This window comes from Sebastes umbrosus, chromosome 16 (genome assembly GCF_015220745.1).
Source record: "Sebastes umbrosus isolate fSebUmb1 chromosome 16, fSebUmb1.pri, whole genome shotgun sequence".
In the NCBI taxonomy this organism is placed as follows: domain Eukaryota; kingdom Metazoa; phylum Chordata; class Actinopteri; order Perciformes; family Sebastidae; genus Sebastes; species Sebastes umbrosus.
Window position 1 is genome coordinate 11683366 of NC_051284.1, and position 20509 is coordinate 11703874.

Genomic DNA, 20509 nt, shown 5'->3' on the forward strand with positions numbered 1-20509 from the left:
GACATAGGGGTGTAACGATTCATCTACTACATCGATGTATCGATTTATATTCCTACGATCCAACTACATCGATAGGTACTCGACAAGTTGTCCTTCACGGGAGACGTATATCGATATAAAATCGATTGTGTCGATACTTAGAATTTGCACCTTGTATTTAAGGACGACAAACGTCGAATGAAAGTGTTTTTTAACACTTTTATTAGTTAAGAAATGTTATGTCATGCGCCAGCTTGCCCGCTCTGCCCGCTGCACACATCATATGTAAGCGCAGCATCAGCCTCACGTATCCAGCTGGAGAGCAGACGGTCTGCGAGGCAAATTATCACGACGGGAGTAAAGTACAAAACAAAACAGAAATTCAACTAACGTTAGTCTAACATAGTTTAAAAAAAATGTTTCCAGATGTTTTCATGTATGAAAAGATCCCAAATGAACATTGTAGGTGGACTAATTGATTACTATAAGCAAATTATTTAAACAGCGTTTGTATAAGAATGATTAGTGTCCCAAGCTGTTTGATCACTATCAGCGGTTGATCACTATCAGCTGTTTGATCACTATCAGCGGTTGATCACTATCAGCTGTATGATCACTATCAGCTGTTTGATCACTATCAGCGGTTGATCACTATCAGCTGTTTGATCACTGTCAGTGGTTGGTCACTGTCAGCTGTTTGATCACTATCAGCTGTTTGATCACTATCAGCGGTTGGTCACTATCAGCTGTTTGATCACTATCAGCTGTTTGATCACTATCAGCTGTTTGATCACTATCAGCGGTTGGTCACTATCAGCGGTTGGTCACTATCAGCTGTTTGATCACTATCAGCGGTTGGTCACTATCAGCTGTTTGATCACTATCAGCTGTTTGATCACTATCAGCGGTTGGTCACTATCAGCGGTTTGATCACTATCAGCGGTTGATCACTGTATTATTGCTCCACCGTTTAGATTGAAAATGAGGACAGAAGCAGCAGGTTAAACCACTGTTCAATTAACTTGAATAGAAGTTGGTTTATTGTATTTTTTGTTAAATATTGCACCGCCTTGTATCTTGAGAACTGAAGCAGCAGGTTTTTTATTATTTTCAATCAAAGCTGTATGTATTTGCCATTAATCGTTGTTTACTTGTTTATATCTATAATTCATTTATCCCTGATTCCCTTACAAGAAAAACTTTGAGGAATCCTGACCTGCACTCTCCAGTATCAGCTATTTATTTCACATTCACACTGTGAAACACTGTTTTTTGGGCAAAAAAAGTTACTGTATTGATTTCAAATCATTGAATCATATCGTATCGCTCTAGATGAGCCAAATATTGTTCTTGAATCATATCGTTGGATTCGCTCTAGATGAGCCAAATATCGTTCTTAAATCATATCGGAACCATGGAAATCGTATCGTATCATTGTAAAAATGTATCGTTACACCCCTTATACGACAATGGTAACAAACCAACCAAAACGTTCGGCCGCGCCACTTCCATAGCCTCTACCTGGTCAGAGGACATTTTCTGAAGCGTATGACAGAAACCAAGCAGAAGGAACTTCAATCCACAGCAGCAAATTAAAATGTCCAAAGTTGCAAATTGTAACTTTGAATGTAATCTTTTTGCTAACAAAAGTTTATCCAATTTCTGGACACAAAACAAAAGGCAAATTATAGTATTCTGGGAGTCATCACAACTTGTATCGTTTCCTTTGAGGAGTCCTTAAGGATCCACTATGTTGGGGTTGTCTGTCAGTACCTCCAGCGGTCACATCTCAAAGTGACGGTAGATGCTCTCCACGTATCCCAGAACCCTTTGCCAGTCAGGACCTCCTGCTCTCAGCATCTCCTCTACTGTCTGTGGAGTAAAGATTTCAAATACATTTCTAAGCTCAAAATCAACCTGGTATATGTCATAGAAAAATCAGATGAGGCTTTATTGTAAAAGACACCAAAGCTTACCAGGGTTTGTGCAATCCCAACACTCTCTCCTGTTTTGAATGCCAGACTGAGATTCTCCCTCTACAAAGAAAAAGGACGAATCGATAAGTTTAACACCATAAATCACTCGGTGCTATCCATTATACGGGCACCAGGCACAGTTCCTACCTTGTTCTCTGGAGTGAGAGTGGTGTAAGGGATATGTGAGGGGAGGTAGGTGTGGTAGACAGCGCAGAAGGCGAGACCGTCGGACCAGCTGCTGCTGAAGTTGGTGATGTCGATATTCTGCAGGGAGAGAAAAGATTTTGGTAACACGAGAGAAGCAATGGGTTAAGATGCAACAGTCAAACTGAAACTCCAGCGGTTAAGTAACTATTTGAAACAGGCTTTTTTTCACAGAAGACATTTTCTAACTGAAGTCGGAGTTTAAGCGCTACTAATATTTTGAAGGGTTGCACAAGCTGAAATAGTTCCAACGTAGGCATAAGTTTAAATCTTACACCTAGCACGTAGCAGGTGTAAAGTCCTCCGTAAAATAGCGGTTGTCATGGCGCATTGTTTTGAAAGGTGGGATAACTTTATTGGATGAGGATGAGCAAATTATACCAGCTGGTACACCGGCTGGTATACCAGCGTTCATATGGAACTTGGACATTCATAATGACTGATTTAATGTTATACATCCCGCTTTCGTTTTCCACGCGTGAACACAGAGGATTACTGACCTGCTGGCAGCATATTTGCAACATAACACGGACAGAAACAGGGCCCTCAGACCTTCCCTACAAGTATCTGGCACTATTATTTTGCTATTATATTACCCTATGTTGTAGTTGACGGTTTCACCACTCAATGTCACTGTTTGTTATTTCGCATGTTAGCTGTAGATTAAAGGTTGTATAATTATTACCTTATCATAATGCTTTGATTAATGTTAGTTATTTTTAGCCGCTAGCTTCTTCGCTAAACTGTATCAAGAATAGTGCTTTTCACTGATTGGCCAGAGAAAGTGAAAACGTAATTTTCTGCAGCAATATTTTGGTTAGTGTGGACTTTACTGCTGTGAAAAAGGGCCTATTGAGGTAAATGGTGTGCATTTAGTGCATGTTCTTGCATGTGAGCGTGCCCCATTGGCTCGCTCACATGCAAGAACATGCACTAAATGCACACTATCATCCTGTTGCTGTGGGAAAAAAAACAAACATGTAAAGTAAATCATGCCCAGGATCACCTTGTAGCCTTGTGTCCGGCTCTGACACCAGCGGAGCAGCGAGTTTCTCTTGGAGCCTCCATGGCGACGCAGCAGCAGGTTGAAACCATCCTGGGACCTGACAACAACAAGAAACAAGGCTTCAGCTTTTTTTGGTTTGAACACTGCAGGAGTTGCTGTTATCAGATGGGTGTTATAAAAAAATCTTGTGACATAGTTGACTCTGTTATTGAAAGGAAAACCTAATTAACACAATGATTCAAGTGGGAGAGGTGTTTTGGCCCCAATATCGAGCTTTATGAGTTCACCAGACAAATGTACCGGGGTCAAAACGAGTAATTAGATTTACACAGGATGTAGCAATTTGGCTGGTCCCTTGGACACAATAGTTTGTCAGTGTGTGCGTGTGTGTGTGTGTGTGTGTGTGTATGTGTAGACTCACTTGCTGGGAGGCAGCTCAGTGAGGGCAGAGTTGTACTTGTTTAGAGACTCCTCACGTTTTCCTGTAAAGACAAGGAACCATACTTCATTACCCAATAGTCATTACGAACACTTCAAGCAGCGCTGGGAAAGAGAGAGGTTTAGCTACACCACCCTAAACATGAACTTCTACATGTTTAAAGCAGCATTAATTGATTTTTGGCCACTAGGGGGCAGCTGAACAAGCTGTATAATTTACATTCACAGTATAAAGTAGCGACAAAGAACGTATATTGCCAAGAAGTGAAAGTCAATTGTTCGTTCCATTGCAACATCAACGCCCAGCAAAGCTACGCTTCCGCCATTTTGGACTGAAAGTGACTACCAGACGGCAGTAAAACATCCGTCGGAAAAAAAGCACCGGACGAAAGTAAAACTAAATTATTTATATACTATTGTCATATTTTACCAAAATGGCCTATGTTGAACAATAAAATATTATAAATATATATATATAATAAGCGTTTTCAGTCCTAAATGGCAGCAACGGCTGTTGTCAGAAATTACCGGAGTTTCGTCTCTTTGCTTCTATACTCTTTGGAAGCAAACATTTACACATCCTAAAGACACAGAGCTACATTAGCATTTATTTGGTGCTCTGTTTTGGTGCCAACTCTTGAGAAAATAAGTCTCTCTTTAGCAGCTATATACCCCACTATGTTCACCATTTATTAGCTAACTTTGCGTGTTTGGTGCTGAGTAGGTAGCATACAGTTGGTTCTGTTGCATGCTGAAAACAACACTATAAGAGTGCTGAGAGTGAAGCAATAGTGAAGATACTAAACCACTAAAGAGCTGAGGGAAACTGCATTGTTGGGTAATACTGCAATTACCTGTGGGCTTTTCTTACGAGCTTCCGTTCCACATTACGCATAGTTGTTTGAGTCATAGTTTATATGAAAATTTTGATTAGTGCAGCTTTAAAAAGGTGCCCTGTGGAGTTTTCTCGTTAACAAACAAAAGTTGTGTCATGCTGTTACGTTATGACGGCGTATCTTTGAGGTCTAACAAACATATTGAATGCATTTCCCTCCTCATAAAACATTTGTAAAGTTGATTTATTGAATATATTAAATCCTGCTTTGTTTACATCGTTTCATGTTTACTAGCACGCAGTGTTCTTCTTCTCTGCCTTTGTTGGCACAATGCTGCACTTCTTGGCGGGTTAACGCCGTCCAATTATCCTTTTTGTGCATCCTCGTGCACGTGTGCAATAAAAACTAAATTGTACACACACACACACACACACAGACAACACACACACACACACACACACCTGTGTCAGTGCTCGACCTGCTCTCTTGCCAATCCAGACTTCTTCGGCCTTTTAGTTGCCCCAGGTTCTTCAAAACAGACAAGATTTATTAAAATTCAGACAAAATCATTGCATGATCAGCAAACCATGGATTTCCTGGTTAACGACCAAACTCTAATGAGGATCTTCCTCAAGTTAAGTTATCTCACCTTGTTTATAGGTCCAAGTGTTGAGGCAGTATTGGGCTGGGAAGTTCCATTCTGCATGGTGGGGGAGCCCGAGGAAGCGGGTAATCTGGACAGGCTTCTGCAAAATTTCAATGCATAGTTAGTCGACTCAAATAAACCAGATCAACTGTTTTTGATGGCATTTTTTATAGAACAGCTGTTCCACACGGCTCCAGCTGTAAATTAAGCTGTTCAAACTGTCCTCAAGTGGCCCTGTGGAGGCCTGAGGGTTGAGTAGTAGTGCAGTCAAAAGAAACCACAATCACGGTCCCGACCAAATTTGGTGATTGTAATCAATTTGTCACTGCTGTGTCAGAGACAAAAAATGTGGAGGACCACAAAGGGATTTTGGGCTTTTATTTTGAAATATTTGACTGTCGGAACACATTAAAGTGCCACCTACACAAAATGATGTTATAGTAATGTGGAATTTATTTTTCTGTATTCCCCAAGAAGCACAAGGTCAAACAGTTTGTCTCACCTTGACCTCTCTGCGGTTAACGTCCTTCGTGTCTCGTTGGATCGCACCTCCTCTCCGCTCCTATCCTCATTGGTCACATTTCTCAGGTAACGCTTAGCCACACCTTTACAGTCTGTTCTGGCCTCCTCGACATTCTTTGTCAGTTCATTCGGACTCCTGCTTTCCACCCCTTCTCGCCCCGACCTGTACAGCCCCCTCTCCCTGCCCCTCTGGGTCCCGTCTTTGCTCTCAGAGCTGTCGGTTGGTTCTCCATTGGGCCTCTCTGGTTCCTGACATGGAGCCGGGGTGAGAGTAGTCAGTCTCTGCCTGCTCTCCTCTAGCTCCCCTCTCAGGGTGACATGTTGCATATCGGCCTCCTTCTGTCTCTGCTGGGAAGCGGCCAGCTCCCTCTCCACGTCCTTGTGCGCCGTTCGGAGTGCAGTGAGCTCTTCTTCTGCCTCGGCCCTCAGACGGTCTGCCACTGACACCGCCACCTGTAGGTCAGCCTGGAACTGCAGCCAATCCCCCCGCTCCGTCTGGAAGGAAAACGATAGGGGCGTTTATGTGACGAACACTGATTAATGATGCGTTATATGAACACTAGGGATGTCACGAGAACCTATACTTCGGTACCAAGCCATTGCCAAAATTCTGAAAATGTGGCGCTACTTATTTTTCAGTAGTACGGTAAGTACCGTCAGGACTCGAGACTAATAGCGTCCCGTCATCCCGTGGGCGATGTGTGAAAATGTGTTTGGGACGTAGTGAACTCACCATCGACGAGTCCAGGGAACCCTATTTTTTCCCTGATAATGCTACATTGTGAACAACAAATCTGTGATGAAATCGGCAGGACGAGAGCTAGTTAATGTAAGCTGTCAGCTCCGTGCAGGGCTGTGCTGCTTACCGGCTGCTAACAGCTAAGGTTAACTAGCTCTCATCTAGCCGATTTCAGCACGGGAGGTGCTGTTGATTTACATTATGATGCGTTCAGGCTCTATTCAGTAATGAATAAATTACGGTAGCATGATGTGTTCAAATGTAATCTTGTAAAATATAGTTTTGGTGAGAAACTTGAATAAATCCAGTTGTTTGAAGGAGATGTTTTCACAGAAATATAGAATAGATAATAGAGAGGGAATTATAACCTGTTTAACTTCCTAACAAAAAACAGTATTCAAATTGTATTAAAGGAGTAGATGAGGATTTATTGTTTTTTGCTTATATTCTACCGTGGTATCAAATTGGTATCGAGAGTCATGGAATTTCTGGTATTGTGACATCCCTAATGAAAACAGACTGATATGTGTGGTTCTTAAAAGATAAGGTAGATGGCAGCACACAATTAGCCTCAACACGTCAACTCATATGGTAATCCGGAAGCTCGCCTTTCTGAATGTTTGTTTGTTGAAAAAAAAGTCCCTATTGCAAACACTATGACAGACATCTTTTACTCATTTAAATTTACTTCTGGGTCCAGAACAATAAAACACGCAGCTTATTGTTCTCATTAAAGTACAAACAGGCAACTCATACTGCTACACTATTAGACAAGTATTATTCTACCGCAAATCATTTTCTCTAATAACTTAATACGAAGCATACAAAGGATTAAACTGGCATTTAAATCCAAACTGGAAAAACCAACATATCTGAACTCTCAGCTGACAATGACTATAATCAAATGAACAATCAAATATCTATTTGTTGGAGACTACAGGTTGAACTGAACTGAGCAGCAAGCCTCGGCAAGCACAGAGAACTGGAACTGGCAAGTCAACTCTAATGGGCCATAACTGAATTGTGAGCCAAAAGGTTTTGCTCATGTCATTTATCAATTTGTAGAAAAAAAAGGACCCTTAACAAGTTTGGACACGGACAGGAAGAAAACAGATTTAAGCAACATTATGGGAGCGGTGCCAAGGTTGCATTGTGAAACTGCATTCTGTGTCACCAACACAACTGTTTGTTTGACACAGACTCAGTTTCATGATGTACAAAAAGTTTCCATGTTTTCATTCTTTAAGAGTATTATTGCCTCGGACGTGCACAAACACTGCCCCAGACATCAAAAGAGACTCAGAACCAATGAAGCCAGATGGCAAACGATACCAGGACATTAAAAACGTTAAGCAACAATCATCATAAAAGGAGAGAGGGAATGAGAAAGAAGGAAAAGGAGAGAGGGAAGGACAATAAAAGTGGTTGAAATCACGCACAGATTTAATACTGTTAAGACTGTGGAGCAATGTGAGAGATGTGAGGACGAGTGCTGAGGAGCGGAGGGAACTTGGGAAGGTTGGTAATTAGATGAAGAATAGACGGAGATGTGGAGGAGGAGGAGATATCTGAGCCAAGTCCCTCCCTTATCTGACCAGTGACTCAAGACCACAGCTGGACCCGATTACACTGCAAACACACACACACACATATCATATTCCCCTCTTCTCTCCCACACACACACACACACCTCTCTTATTCTCTTACCACCAAACCACATTGTTAAGTTTTCTCACACACATTGACACATTCAGGGACACTCTCCTTGGTATCAAATGAATAGTAGCATAGCGGTGTGTGTTTGGAGAAGTTCTATATTAAGCAATACTATAAAACACCCACTCGGACCTGAAGGATCTCCTCTTCACAGAGCCTTTGTTATCTGGACGTGACTCCAACTGGAGCATGTCTGTTTAAGGAAACAGGAAGGAGCGCTCCTCAAGTTCACACTGAGATAAGGGTGTGGGTTGTCAGTCTTAAGATGCACACACACACTCGTACTCCCTCAAGAGCTGACCTAGTGCCCCACTGCAAGACCAGATGTGATACCCAGCACACAGATACACTTGTCTATACTCTTGATGCACATCTGAGTTCCTGGAAAGGCTCCAGCACATTTGGAGATTGAGTCAGTGTGTGTTTTCCAACCATCTGTCCCTAGTTCACCTCCACACCCAGTTTTTCTCATACATACTTGGGGGAAACATCCCAACTCTGTAATGGCTCCAGCTTTCCACAGCCTGTGGTGTGTATTCAAAGAAGTGCTTGAATACACCGTTACACCTATTAAGGGACATTTTACTTCCTCTACAGCAGTCACACACACGCACAAAATGGGCAAATTCCCCCCGACTAGCGCATGAAAATAGCTCAGTAGCGCCTACAAGTTGCATATCTAAATGTCCGCTGACATCAAAGAAAAGGGTCCCAAGTCGCTGCCATTTACACGGAGCTGCTAATTCGACACAGCATGCACACGAGCCCCCTCCTCCAATCCTCCCAATCTTCATTCTACATGTGAACGGCCTCCGTGGCCTCCAGATACACAGCCTTTTTGAGTCTGGAGCAGCCTAGCGAGGAGAAAAGAGGGCCAAGAGGGAACCTGCAGATCGTTCCTGGAAATCTCCGGCAGCGTTCACCTGGAACTGATTCCAAAGCAGGGCTTTGAGATCGGCTAAATCTCCAGGAGGGAGGGAGGGAGCACAAATGTGACCAGCCACCCACACACACACTCACACACCCACACTACCCAGACATGAATGAGTGTTTTCATTTTTGTTGGGTAAGACAATTGAAGACTGGTGGTGCGCATAAGCACAGACAGATGGTACGTCTCATAGTAGTTCGGTGCACATTGGGTAATCATGTGTTTTCGGAATTCAGTTTAACTTCAGTACATCCGAAATCCATTACGCGCAGACAGAGAGAGTTTGGGAACGCAGGGATGAAGACAGATGAGGGAGGAGAGGCTTAGCTGACAGAATGGGACTGGAAGAATAATGGCGACTTAAATTACACGGGAAAAAAAAGGTCAAGAAAACGTCAGAGCTAAAGAAAAAAGGGCTTAAGCAACTTGGGGTCGGATGAAAAGATGGATGGAAGTGAAAGAGCAGACTAGGAGGCGAGGAAGCGAGATAGAGGAGAGGCGAAGGAGAAGACGGAGAGAGGAAGGACGGGATGAGATAGAGAGGAGCACTGCAGCAAAAAGTTGGAGGGTAATTGTTTGGAGTTCTTGTGCTCAGGGAGGAGCGGTCAGCTCTCTGATGGAGAAAGAATGAAGAAAAAGGCAGAGAGGCACAGGGAAAGGGAAGGAGGAGGGGAAGCGTCCATACAAAGCTAAAAACCAATCGCACCAGCCAAGTCTTTCAATGCATCTGTACGTGTTTGTGAGTCTCACGTGGAGCACACACACAAAAACACATGGCCAGTCAGTCACTGCGAGCTTTCAGCCCTCCCTCCTCCCCACTCTCCCCACACAGCACAAAACAAAACAAGTTTTGTCTCCTGAACAGCCGAATGTGAACCCCCCTCCTCCGCGCTGCTCTCCCCTTCTCCGGCTCGCCACAAAAAGCCTCCCAGGACAGCAGAGCAGACGGAGAGGGTTCATAAAGTCGAGCTTTGCAGGCTTATATTGCCCTACCGAGGGCCCATGTAAACACCGCGTTGGATTGGCCCGATTTCTAATGCACGGCTACCTCTCGGTGGTACGCCACAGTCTCTCTGAGGTTTAGCTGGCCTGTGCAAGGCTCTTATTTCCAGGTCCCTTACAGGGATGTGGGAAAGTGGAGGAGAGAGGAAGGAGAAAGAGGAGGGAGCAGGGATTGAATATCAAGTAGAGGAAGGAGGTGACGAGGAGTACACGATTGTCATGTGTGTCAGATTAGCACTTGGATGCAATATAATAATTCAAACAATTCAAAATAAAAGAATATTAGAAGTGAGGACAGTCACAGAAAAGAGATGGGGTTGACAAAGACATACATACTGTAGGTCATACTCCAGCTGTTGTAATCTGTGGCAGATCTAGAGGAAGCTGGGAGCCTCTGGCTACAATCCTCATAAGGGAGGGTCAGGAATTGGAACGAACGAAGAAACAGGAAATTACCGCAGCATATCACCATCCTCATAAGAGCAAGGAACGCCCGAGCAATAGGACTGAAGAGGGCTTGAAAGAATTAACATTCTTATGAATTGTGCATGATTTATCCGGAACCTAATAGTGTGTCAGTCCAAATTAGCTGGTATGGTTCTCTACTGGACAAGCGTCTTTTGCTGGGGTCTAGAGAGGAGAAATAAATGTGTGTGATGATTGAACCTTTACTTCTTACTTAAAAAATAAATAAAAGAAGGCAACAGGTGACATTCAAGATTTATGTTCTCCTTTCAAAAGGAGCCACACCCATATGCAGCTATCTCTGATCAACTCTACAAGTATGAGCTACGAAAAAACTGACAGAAGATGATCTCAACGATTTTCCTCTTTTGGGCCTCTAGCAGAGGACAGGAAGACCTCCATTAGCACGGCTGCAGCTCCCAGCGGGGCCCAGTCCAAGGCTTATTGTGATAGAGGGGGGGATGGAGGGTGACAGGGTGTGCTTTGGTGTTATCTCCTGGATGAAAGGTCACAAGCACTACTCTGACTTATGTATAATTGGAGTGTGTGACTTCCTGTTTACATTGCTATACTTATCCACTGTAGTCTTTCAAGTGTGTTGGCAAAAAAAAAGGGCTAAAGATAGTAAAAAGGTACATTTTAGTGGGAAATGCAAGACAAACTTTGAAATGAAAACTCAAAAACTACAACCATTAGAGCGTGGGTGGCCAAACTATGGCCGGCGGGCCAACTGCGGCCAAAATGTCCGTTGGGAAATATGCCAAATCTATAAATATATTAATTAATAGCATATTAAATAGCCTAATGTTGTAAGATATGTTGCCAAGACAACTTAAATATAAACTAGAAGATGGACTGCACGCAATGTTTCGGTAAGGTATTAATAATAATTTGAATGTCAACGTTATGAATGAAGCTTCAGATTATTCAGTAGGTTACAGCACCTACGAGCAACACTGATTTGAATTTCACAAACGCAGTTATACTTTTAAATTGAAGCGTTATGGACGTCACAGAGCTGTCCGTCAATGTCTTTTATGAACGTTGTTGTCACTATCGCATTGCATTGTGGGTTATTTATGCCGCTGTAGTGTCCAGCGTTGCATACTGTAATATTTCATTGGAAATAGTATGCAATTCGCATACTATTGGTTTCATACTAAGGTTTTGGACATACTAAAAAAATCTCACAAACTGTTGTACATAGCATGTTGGTATGGGATTTCGGGCGCAACCACACTGACCACACAGACGAAAATTAGAGAAGAAGAAACCGGGCCAGAATCTATTTAAAAAACAAACAACCTTTCTAGCGCATCTCACCTGTAAAGTACTCTTCAAACTCTTCACTTCTGTCAGTAGATGCTTCAGTATCCCTGAGGGAAGGATACAGAAATGTCAGAAGACATCACATGCATATCAAATACTAAAAAAAATGTCAAGGAAATGGATTTGCCCTTCTCAAAACAGGGAAATGTTAAGCCCACAATGAAATGGCAAGTTTATAGTGCTCAACAAAAAATCCTGCAGACCTGAATATATAAATAAATATAGAAAGTATATTGCATTATAAATTACCTGCTGAGTCCGTGGCTCCATCCTGACTGGCAGGGATACCCAGTGTTGTCCTACACTCCTCCAGCAGCTTCTCCAGCTCCTCACCCTGGCTGTCCCCAGCTTCGTGAGCGGGCAGCAAAGACTGACTCAGACCGCTGTCCCTTTCCCCCCAGTTCGGCCCAGAAGAGCTGCCCACCACGGGTGAGGCGCTACACAGAGAAGAGGGGCTTTTTGTCGGGCTGACGGCCACAGTCTTCCCCTGGGAGACCAGAGGCCGAGGGGTGGAGGTCGGAGGACACCCATTCCTCCCCAAAGCAGCTTGTCCTTTACCCACAACACTCCCTGGCTTGTTGTGCAGCGGGCTTACTCCAGGGCCGACGGTGGAGCTATTTGAACTGACCGGTGGTGGATGAGGCCTCCACAAAGGAGGGGGACTGGTGGAATTGGTAGTAGGGGTGGTGCTCGGCTGTGCTTTCTTCGCACTGGATGTGAGGACTGGGACCGGAGGTGGAGATGAAACTGGGGCTGCAGGGGATGGTTGAGGTGAAGTAGGGTGAAGGAGTTGGGGGACACCAGGCATGAAAGGAGGCCCATCACTCTGTGGAGAAGCAGGAGGAGTGTGGAAACTGTCCCCATGGGCCACTAGAGAAGAAAAACAACTGAATTCAGATTAAATAAGAAAGGCAAATGCATGTTTAAAAAGCCCTCCAAGACTTATTTTAAAGTGGCAATCTGTAAGATTTTAGTCCTGGTTGATTCGGCGACACCTTGTTTTACTGGTGGTGACAGCAAATGCGATTTAATAGCCTACAACAGAAGAAACTATTGTTGTTTTAATAAGGAAGTGGGGCAATAATTGGCCTTTTTCAAGGAGGAACCGTGATCTGATTTTATGCTGCACACTGCATGAGTCTGCGAAAGTGAAAGTAGTTGGTTATCGCTGAGAAGTTGTAGATGTGCAGCCTGGAGCCTGCAGCTCTTTATCTAACAGCTCACTGTGTCACTGTGCTACCTCTTGTTCCATTAGGGCTACTCCCTGTCAAAAACTGGCGAAAATTACCGTTGTCTTGTTTTGTAGATGCATTTTTGATGAACAATGGCGGTCAGTGTCGAGCTCACTGACAAACACATTGCATTTCCTGTGACTACTTAATAATAAGAGTGAACTCGCGTTTCGTCAGTTAAAGCAGCAGTGGGTGGAAATGGAGCAAATATGATTATATATGTTTATAAAACGGTCTGACTATATCCTGACAGTAGTGCATGAGACAGTTAATCTGAAAAACATCATGTGCCTCTGTGTCCTCCGGTGCTCCTAATGGCATCTGCAAGATTTCACAGACCGGAGGAAAACAACCAATCAGAACAGAGCTTGAGTCTGCCGTCTCTGAGCAGCTGTCAATCACTGTCAAACTCCGATCAAACGGTCAAACTAGGCAGCGCTGATCAAATATGAATCAATATTCTGTTACTGTAATGACTATTTCTCGCCTCAAATGTTTTCAGAAACATCTTGTAGTGTACTGTTTAGCTGTAATATGAGAAAGTTTGCGACCTGGCAGCCATGTTTAGATCAGTTGAAGAAATATAAAGCACCGCCCACCAGCCAGAGCACAGCCAATAGGAACGCTCTCTCTGAAATGACCTGTGATTGGCCGAAGTCTCCCGTCACAGGCTACATTTTTTAAAGCCTGAAAACAGACCCATGAGGAGGTGCAGAAGTCTAGTTTTCTCTCAGAACACTTGAAATACAATATGCTGAAAGGTTATTATGGAATTTTTGCCCAATGATGCCAAAAAATGTCTGCCAACTGCAGGTTTAACAAAAGTAATTCTGAGTGGGCTTTTTAAGTTATGAATCATTTTCAGAGACACAATAAAACAGATTGAAGGAACTAACAGAGAAACTGAATCATGGACAGAATAAAAACAGTTTAGTGGTCACTAGTCTGGCATGTTGACACTGAAAACTCCATTCAGAGAAGTGACCAGACCAGCAAGCATCCAGGCCGTGCCCCTGAAGATGAATGCTTTAACACAGACATTCCTCTCAGGCTGCTCAGCCACGACGTTGTGCGACATTCATTCTGCAAATTCAGGAACACATGCACAGAGGACAAACGTTTCCCTTACATAGACCTATTTGCAGCAGTCAGGCGCAAATAAATTCCCAAACTTGACACAATAGCAATAACACGAGAAGTGATTTTTACTTTTTGGCTCAGCGCTCCTTGCCCATAACAGCATGCCACCAATAATAACTTTAGAAGCTATGGGAACCGCCGGGCATCGTTGTGTCTCCTTTCTTTTCTTTCCTCCTTTTCCTTGTTTGGACAAAAAGCTTCACTGCTAGTAATGTGTGTGGTTTCTTTCTCTTAAATGATGTTAGAGCAGAAAAAAAGTTACACACCACCTGCTGTGAGGCCAAATCACTGGGAAAGAATGACAGGATTGTCTTAATAACTTTCTCATGCCACCTCTGCTTTTTTATTTCTTCATTCCAAACCTTAATGTGCTCGTCCAACCATGCGCACGGGTGGCAGATTGACTGAATGAGAGAGTGTGTGTGTGTGTCCATCGAGGTCTGTGTGTGTGTGTGTGTGTGTGTGTGTGTCAGATAGCATTAGGCTTCCTATGATTAATCCGCTGCCCTTGTGCTGAGCTGGGGAATTCTGCCGATTCATCACAGCTGGCCCGGCGAGGCCAGAACGAATCATATAGGGACGCCAAGAGAATGACCACTCACTGTGCAACACACAGGAGGGCTGCCAAGATTCCTGCTGCCGCTCACACACATACACACACACACACACACACACACACACACACACACACACACACACACACACACAGCCTTTCCGCTTGCTTCTCCTTTTGTTGCCTTCAATTTCCTGATTACCCCTTATCCACCCCTCTTTCATGCAGCCTCCTCGCTCTTCCTGTATTTTTCTTTTTTTTCCCTGCACCATCCTCCTTCTACTACATGTAGCAGAGCACTGAGGTGTACTCAAAAAACCTCAAAACATGAGGCCAACACTGGGGCTGGGACGATACACTTATCTCCAGAGTCGATACTATCACGATACTTGGGTGCCGATTTGATATGTATTGCGATGTTTTAAGTATTGCGATTAGATATTATGATTTATTGCGATTTTTGTTAACTTTTATTTAACACTAGACTATGGGGAAAAGTTAAATCATACACTTCTAGTGACTTTTACTTGGACTTTTTTTTTTTTCAAAGTTTTGAAAAACTTTGAAATATCTAAATTGATACAGTAAATATATTTGATTTTCAACATGTATGTAGTCAGAGATGTCCTGAAGTCAAATATATCAGCCATTGTCAGGCATTATTTCTTACATTTTTTTCCAGCAACCCAAAAATCAAACAATAAAGACATTTCCCTCACAAATTAGTGGTATTTTCTTTTTAATTTATAAAGGAAATGTGTTGTATACTTCTGGTGAATATAACCCAATCAATCTTATTTCCATATATGTATTTTGTATATACAGTTCCCTTTGTCAATGCCTTATTTTGAAAACCAGATATAGTCACACGTATACTTCCACTAACTTCGCCAAGTCCGTCGCTAGCTCTCCCGTTAGCTCTGTTCTCTTTATACATCCATGGTCAGCTCTATCAGGGCCGTTTGAATGCATTTAACATAAATGTCAGTATATGGGTGCTCTACAGTTGTAGCGATAGCCGATTTGACCACGAAGATGAGAGTGACGGCTGGCTTGACCGCACGTTACCGCAATACGATAACGCTTCCTGTCCATGACAGAGTTAGCATGAAGCTTTAGCCATGATGTCTAACTCTGCTTTTCCTGACAATGTGTGAAACCCAAAGTGTTACCATACTGTACTGTATGTGTAGTGTTTACCACTTTGGATTTAAAATGTGAGGGTGTAGGTCATATCCACGCGGACCCTTCCGCCGTTTGCTTTTTCCCTTTGGCTCAATGCAGCCGGCTGCGGTTTGTTTTGGTTGACGGATACGGAACGGATATGACGTCACGTTACTCTGACTACAACAATAGAAGCGGTAACTTCCTTCTACCTCCACATAGACTCAAATGAAGCAAATATATCGATTCTGGCATTAAAAAAAAAAATATTTCAAAATCGCGATACATAGGTGAATTGACTTTTTTTCCCCCAACCCTAATATGTATCAGAGCATTGAGGTGTTTTTGAAAAATATCTCAAAACATGATGCCAACACACACATTGCCAGGCTTCTTCTGCGTGTGTTGCCAAACATTTGAAATCCATTTCAGCATGCAGAGAAACAAGACCAAAGGAGGTTCAAGGGAAGTGATAACACCAGAGCTATGGTTGATTTGCAAGCTCATTAGTGTGTGGGTGTGTGTTTGACCTACCTGTGGGTCCATGTCCGTCCTTGCTGGAAAAGTTCCCCATACTGCAGTAATGGGGGTCTGGGCCACTGATGGGAGGGGGGGAGCTGCAGGTGCTTGTTGCTCTCTCACTCAGCCCAGACCAAAGTGGCACAGTAGAGGTGACCTACACACACACACACACACACACACACACACACACACCCATCAGGACATCCAGAAAGATGATGGATGAAGTTATATGCACTGTTATCCAGCTGAGGAATAATTCAGTAACTGCAGCTATGGACAGAAAACAACTTTCACTCCCTTAAAGCTTATGATAAACTGATGGATGTTACAGAGAAGTCCACCACATGTGTGACAAACAAAGTTGTTAAATACATCTGGATGAGTAGAAACTGTACACTGCCAGAATTAACACATTGCGCGCCATCGGAACAACACAACTAGTGCAACACATTGTGCCAACGCCATTGACTTTTACGCGCCATGAACGCTGTTACGCATTGAACAGTGTTGCATTCAAGAGTTTGAAAAACGTGTTCAGAAAAGTAACTTCACTTCTCGCCCACTACGTTGAAACAAATACCTTTTAGTTTGAAGAGCAAATAAAAGTGGATACAAACCTGTTCAAAACGGACAAATAACTCCCCAAATCCTTTTGTTTCGTTGTTTTTGGTAACTTCTTCTTCTTCTCCTCCTCCTCCACGCTTTGCTCCTCTCAGCGCTGCTCCACCAGGCGCACTGCCCAGAGTGTCCTCACGGAGGAGAGGAGAGGAGAGGAGAGGACAGGAGAGGAGAGGGGATGGCACAGAGACACGTGGAACTGACTTTACTTACAGTAACATTTAATACCAGCAACATGTCACTGCTGGAAACTTATTATTTAAGAAGACAAAATGTGATTTAAATCCGCACTTCGAACCAAAGAGCGAAAAAAACAAACAACCTCTGGACATGGATGTCTGATAACAGCTGGATGTGTCCACTAGAGGGCGCCGTTGTGCCGCGTTAGGAGGAACCTGTTGCCTCCTTCCTCACTATTACAGTTTTTTCTCGATTGTTTACACACATTTTCTGAAAGCATGCCTCATACTCTCAGAACTCTACACACAAATCAAAAAACACACACACAATGGGCAGAACCCCTCAATTCTCCTGCAAAATTAAACTTTACATTCAAAACAATGTTATTTCTTCTCAAAATGGTATTTTGTTTTCAAATGACACACAAACCATCATATGAATAGACATTTATAAGAACCAGTTGAACACTGATGTGCTCAATGTAAAACACTATGATGAATGGAAAACACTTCTTCTCCATTCATCATGATGACTTAGGCCTTTTTTTTGTTACTACAGACAGTACATACATAAGTGTGTTGTAAAATATTTTAGAATATTGTTTTTATACTCAGAACACACATATACACGGTAACAAATATATTTTATTTTCCCCACAAAACCAATGTACACAGTGTACATCCCAACCAACACAAAGTTGCACATACAGTGGAAAAAAAAAAAACTATGCTGCATCCTCTCTTCTGTTTCGGTCTGGCCACAGCACCTCATCTACATCACAGGCAATGTTTTCCCTGGCCAAGCAGCGGGGGAAATATCGCTTAGCATGTCGAATCCAGCCATGAAAAGCATCAACTGATTGCTAATTGTAACACTGTGTGACAGGTGTTTGCCCATGTGATGAGTCAGTGTGCATAGTAGGGCAATTGACTTTAGAATTTTGAATGACAGTGTGTTCCTTGTGAAAACGAGATTTTCTTCATGAAAATTGTGCCAAATGCAGAGAATTGTGTGTAGTGTTTTGAAAAAAGTGTGTTTTAGAACTGCAATTTGAGTGTAAAGCAGGAATTGTGCTTGTAGTTTAGCAGAATTGGTTCAGGGGGTTGGTGCATGAGTTACATGTTGTGGTCATTGTGTGTCAAGTACCAGTATTTGTGTGTAAACAATTGAGAAAAACTTAGTATGAATTGGACTCTCACAGGCTGGTGACCCACTGACCTACTGTGCCACACAGCAGCTCCAGGCTGAAAAATTCTGTTTGATATTTTCTTATACCAGCTTCTACTAGAGATTAAATGTATGCAAACTTCCCCCATTCACTAGTTTTTGGCCTCTGCTTCACACAGATTATTTGCATTTTAAGATGCTTCAGTGCAACATCTGCATGTTTTTAGAGTTGTGAGTGCTTTAAACTAAGTTGCTCATAAATTAAATTACTTGTCTGATTACTCTTTATTACTGCATTAACGCAACTATTTGATTTGCATAAATAAATCTGAAGCATAACACAGGATAAAACACTAAAAGATAATAGAAATGATTCCCATAGTAGTCCTGGCCTGCTGTGGCTCTGCTACATTACAGATTTAAAGCAGCAGGGGGTAGAAATGGGGCAAATATCATTAAAAAAAAAGTTAACCGACCGTTTTATAAAACGGTCGCTATATCTATATAATCTGAAAAAAATCATGTGCCTTTGTGTCCTCCGGTGTCCTCTGATGCTCCTAATGGCATCTACAAGATTTCACAGACCGGAGGAAAACAACCAATCACAGCCAAGCTGGAGCCTGCCGTCTATGAGCCAGCTGTCAGTCACTCGCAAACTCCGACCAAAGTTTGTGACTCGGCAGCCGTGTTGAGATCAGTTGAGGAAATACCAAGCACCGCCCACCAGCCGGAGCACACTTTCTCATTTTACAGCTAAACAGTACACTACAAGATGTTTCTGAAAACATTTGAGGGGAGAAATAGACATTACAGTAACAGAATATTGATTCATATTTGATCAGCGATGCCTAATTTGCAAGTTTGATCGGAGTTCGCGAGTGATTGACAGCTGCCTCTGTTGAATGAACACCCAATAGGAACGCTCTCTCTCTGAAATGACCTGTGATTGGTCGATTTTTTTAAAGCCTGAAAACAGAGCCATGAGGAGGTGCAGAAGTCTAGTTTTCTCTCAGAACACTTGAATTAAAATATTCTGAAAGGTTATTATGGAATTTTTGCCCAATGATGCCAAAAATATTCTGCCTACTGCAAGTTTAAGTGGAAGTCGTGACTTGCAGATTTAATTAGATGTTACTCATTATACAGTGCAATTAGTACATTCACTAAAATACTAAGTGCATTCACCTCACTCTCATTTCCTTCTAATAGATTCTGAGTATCCCATGTAATGTGTGGGGTCAAATAATTTAGATCCAAAGAACCACATCTATGAATTTTGAATAACTTTTGATTATGCGTCGTATTATATATGCTGGTGTTTAGTATACTCAAAACACTTGAATTGGCTCTTTTATTATATCAAAAATGTAACGTGTTGTCTTATTTTCTACAATCTGTAAGCAGGCCTATCTGATGCATACTAAGGTGTAGCCTTTAATTGTGACTCCATTGCAGGAGTGACATTAAGAAATCTAGTTGTAGCAAGTTTCATGTTTGACACAAATAAAATAGATAAATAATGGCACATATTTGTGCATTGTTTACTTTGTGAAGTCTGAAGCATCAATATCAGTGTCCACAACTGCTCTTTGGATAAACCACTGCTGTAGGTAATAATGTCAATGTTCAACCCGTCCCAACTTATTAACATTACCATATCTTCCATATCAGTGATTCTAAAGTTTTACATAATGTAGCTTAGTGTTGTCACAATACTGGAATTTCTAACTTTGATACAATATCTTGAAAAATATTGATATTCTTTACCATTTTTGACATGCACACTAATATTACACTATTATTCCAGATGTGACTATTCAGAATTTGAATCAGGCCTTATTCTGAATGGAGCATTTTATGAAGAGACGTGGAGCTATGCCGATATTCTTCAGGTATTAGGAGCATTCTTGTTCTTGTTCATAAAAAGAATAGCTTGAAGGACACAGCCTTGCAAAACTTACACCATGGAAACAACATGATTGCAGTTGAAAAAGGAGAGATATGGAAGTTATTAAAGTCATGGGGGCGTTTTACGTTAATCAGAGTATGCACGGCTGAATGTAAACGGAATTATTAGTGGAATATTCATTTTTATTAGCTACGTAAACAGCTTAGTAGGAATATTGTCTTGCGGAATAAGGGCA

At 42.3% G+C, this 20509-nt stretch overlaps 1 protein-coding gene across 1 annotated transcript; it reads right to left on the reverse strand.

Annotated features, from left to right (window-relative positions):
- Positions 1-1335: 1335 nt before the first annotated feature.
- Positions 1336-17354, reverse strand: si:ch211-195o20.7 (cytospin-A). The gene is made up of 12 exons (XM_037747510.1): positions 17018-17354; positions 16413-16554; positions 12039-12659; positions 11784-11836; positions 5588-6102; positions 5089-5185; positions 4901-4967; positions 3587-3647; positions 3166-3262; positions 2103-2219; positions 1956-2015; positions 1336-1851 (listed from the first exon to the last, which is right to left on the reverse strand). The coding sequence occupies exons 2-12, from the start codon at positions 16450-16452 to the stop codon at positions 1762-1764; spliced, it is 1818 nt and encodes a 605-aa protein (XP_037603438.1). The 5' UTR covers positions 16453-16554; positions 17018-17354; the 3' UTR covers positions 1336-1761.
- Between the last annotated feature and the right edge of the window lie 3155 nt (positions 17355-20509).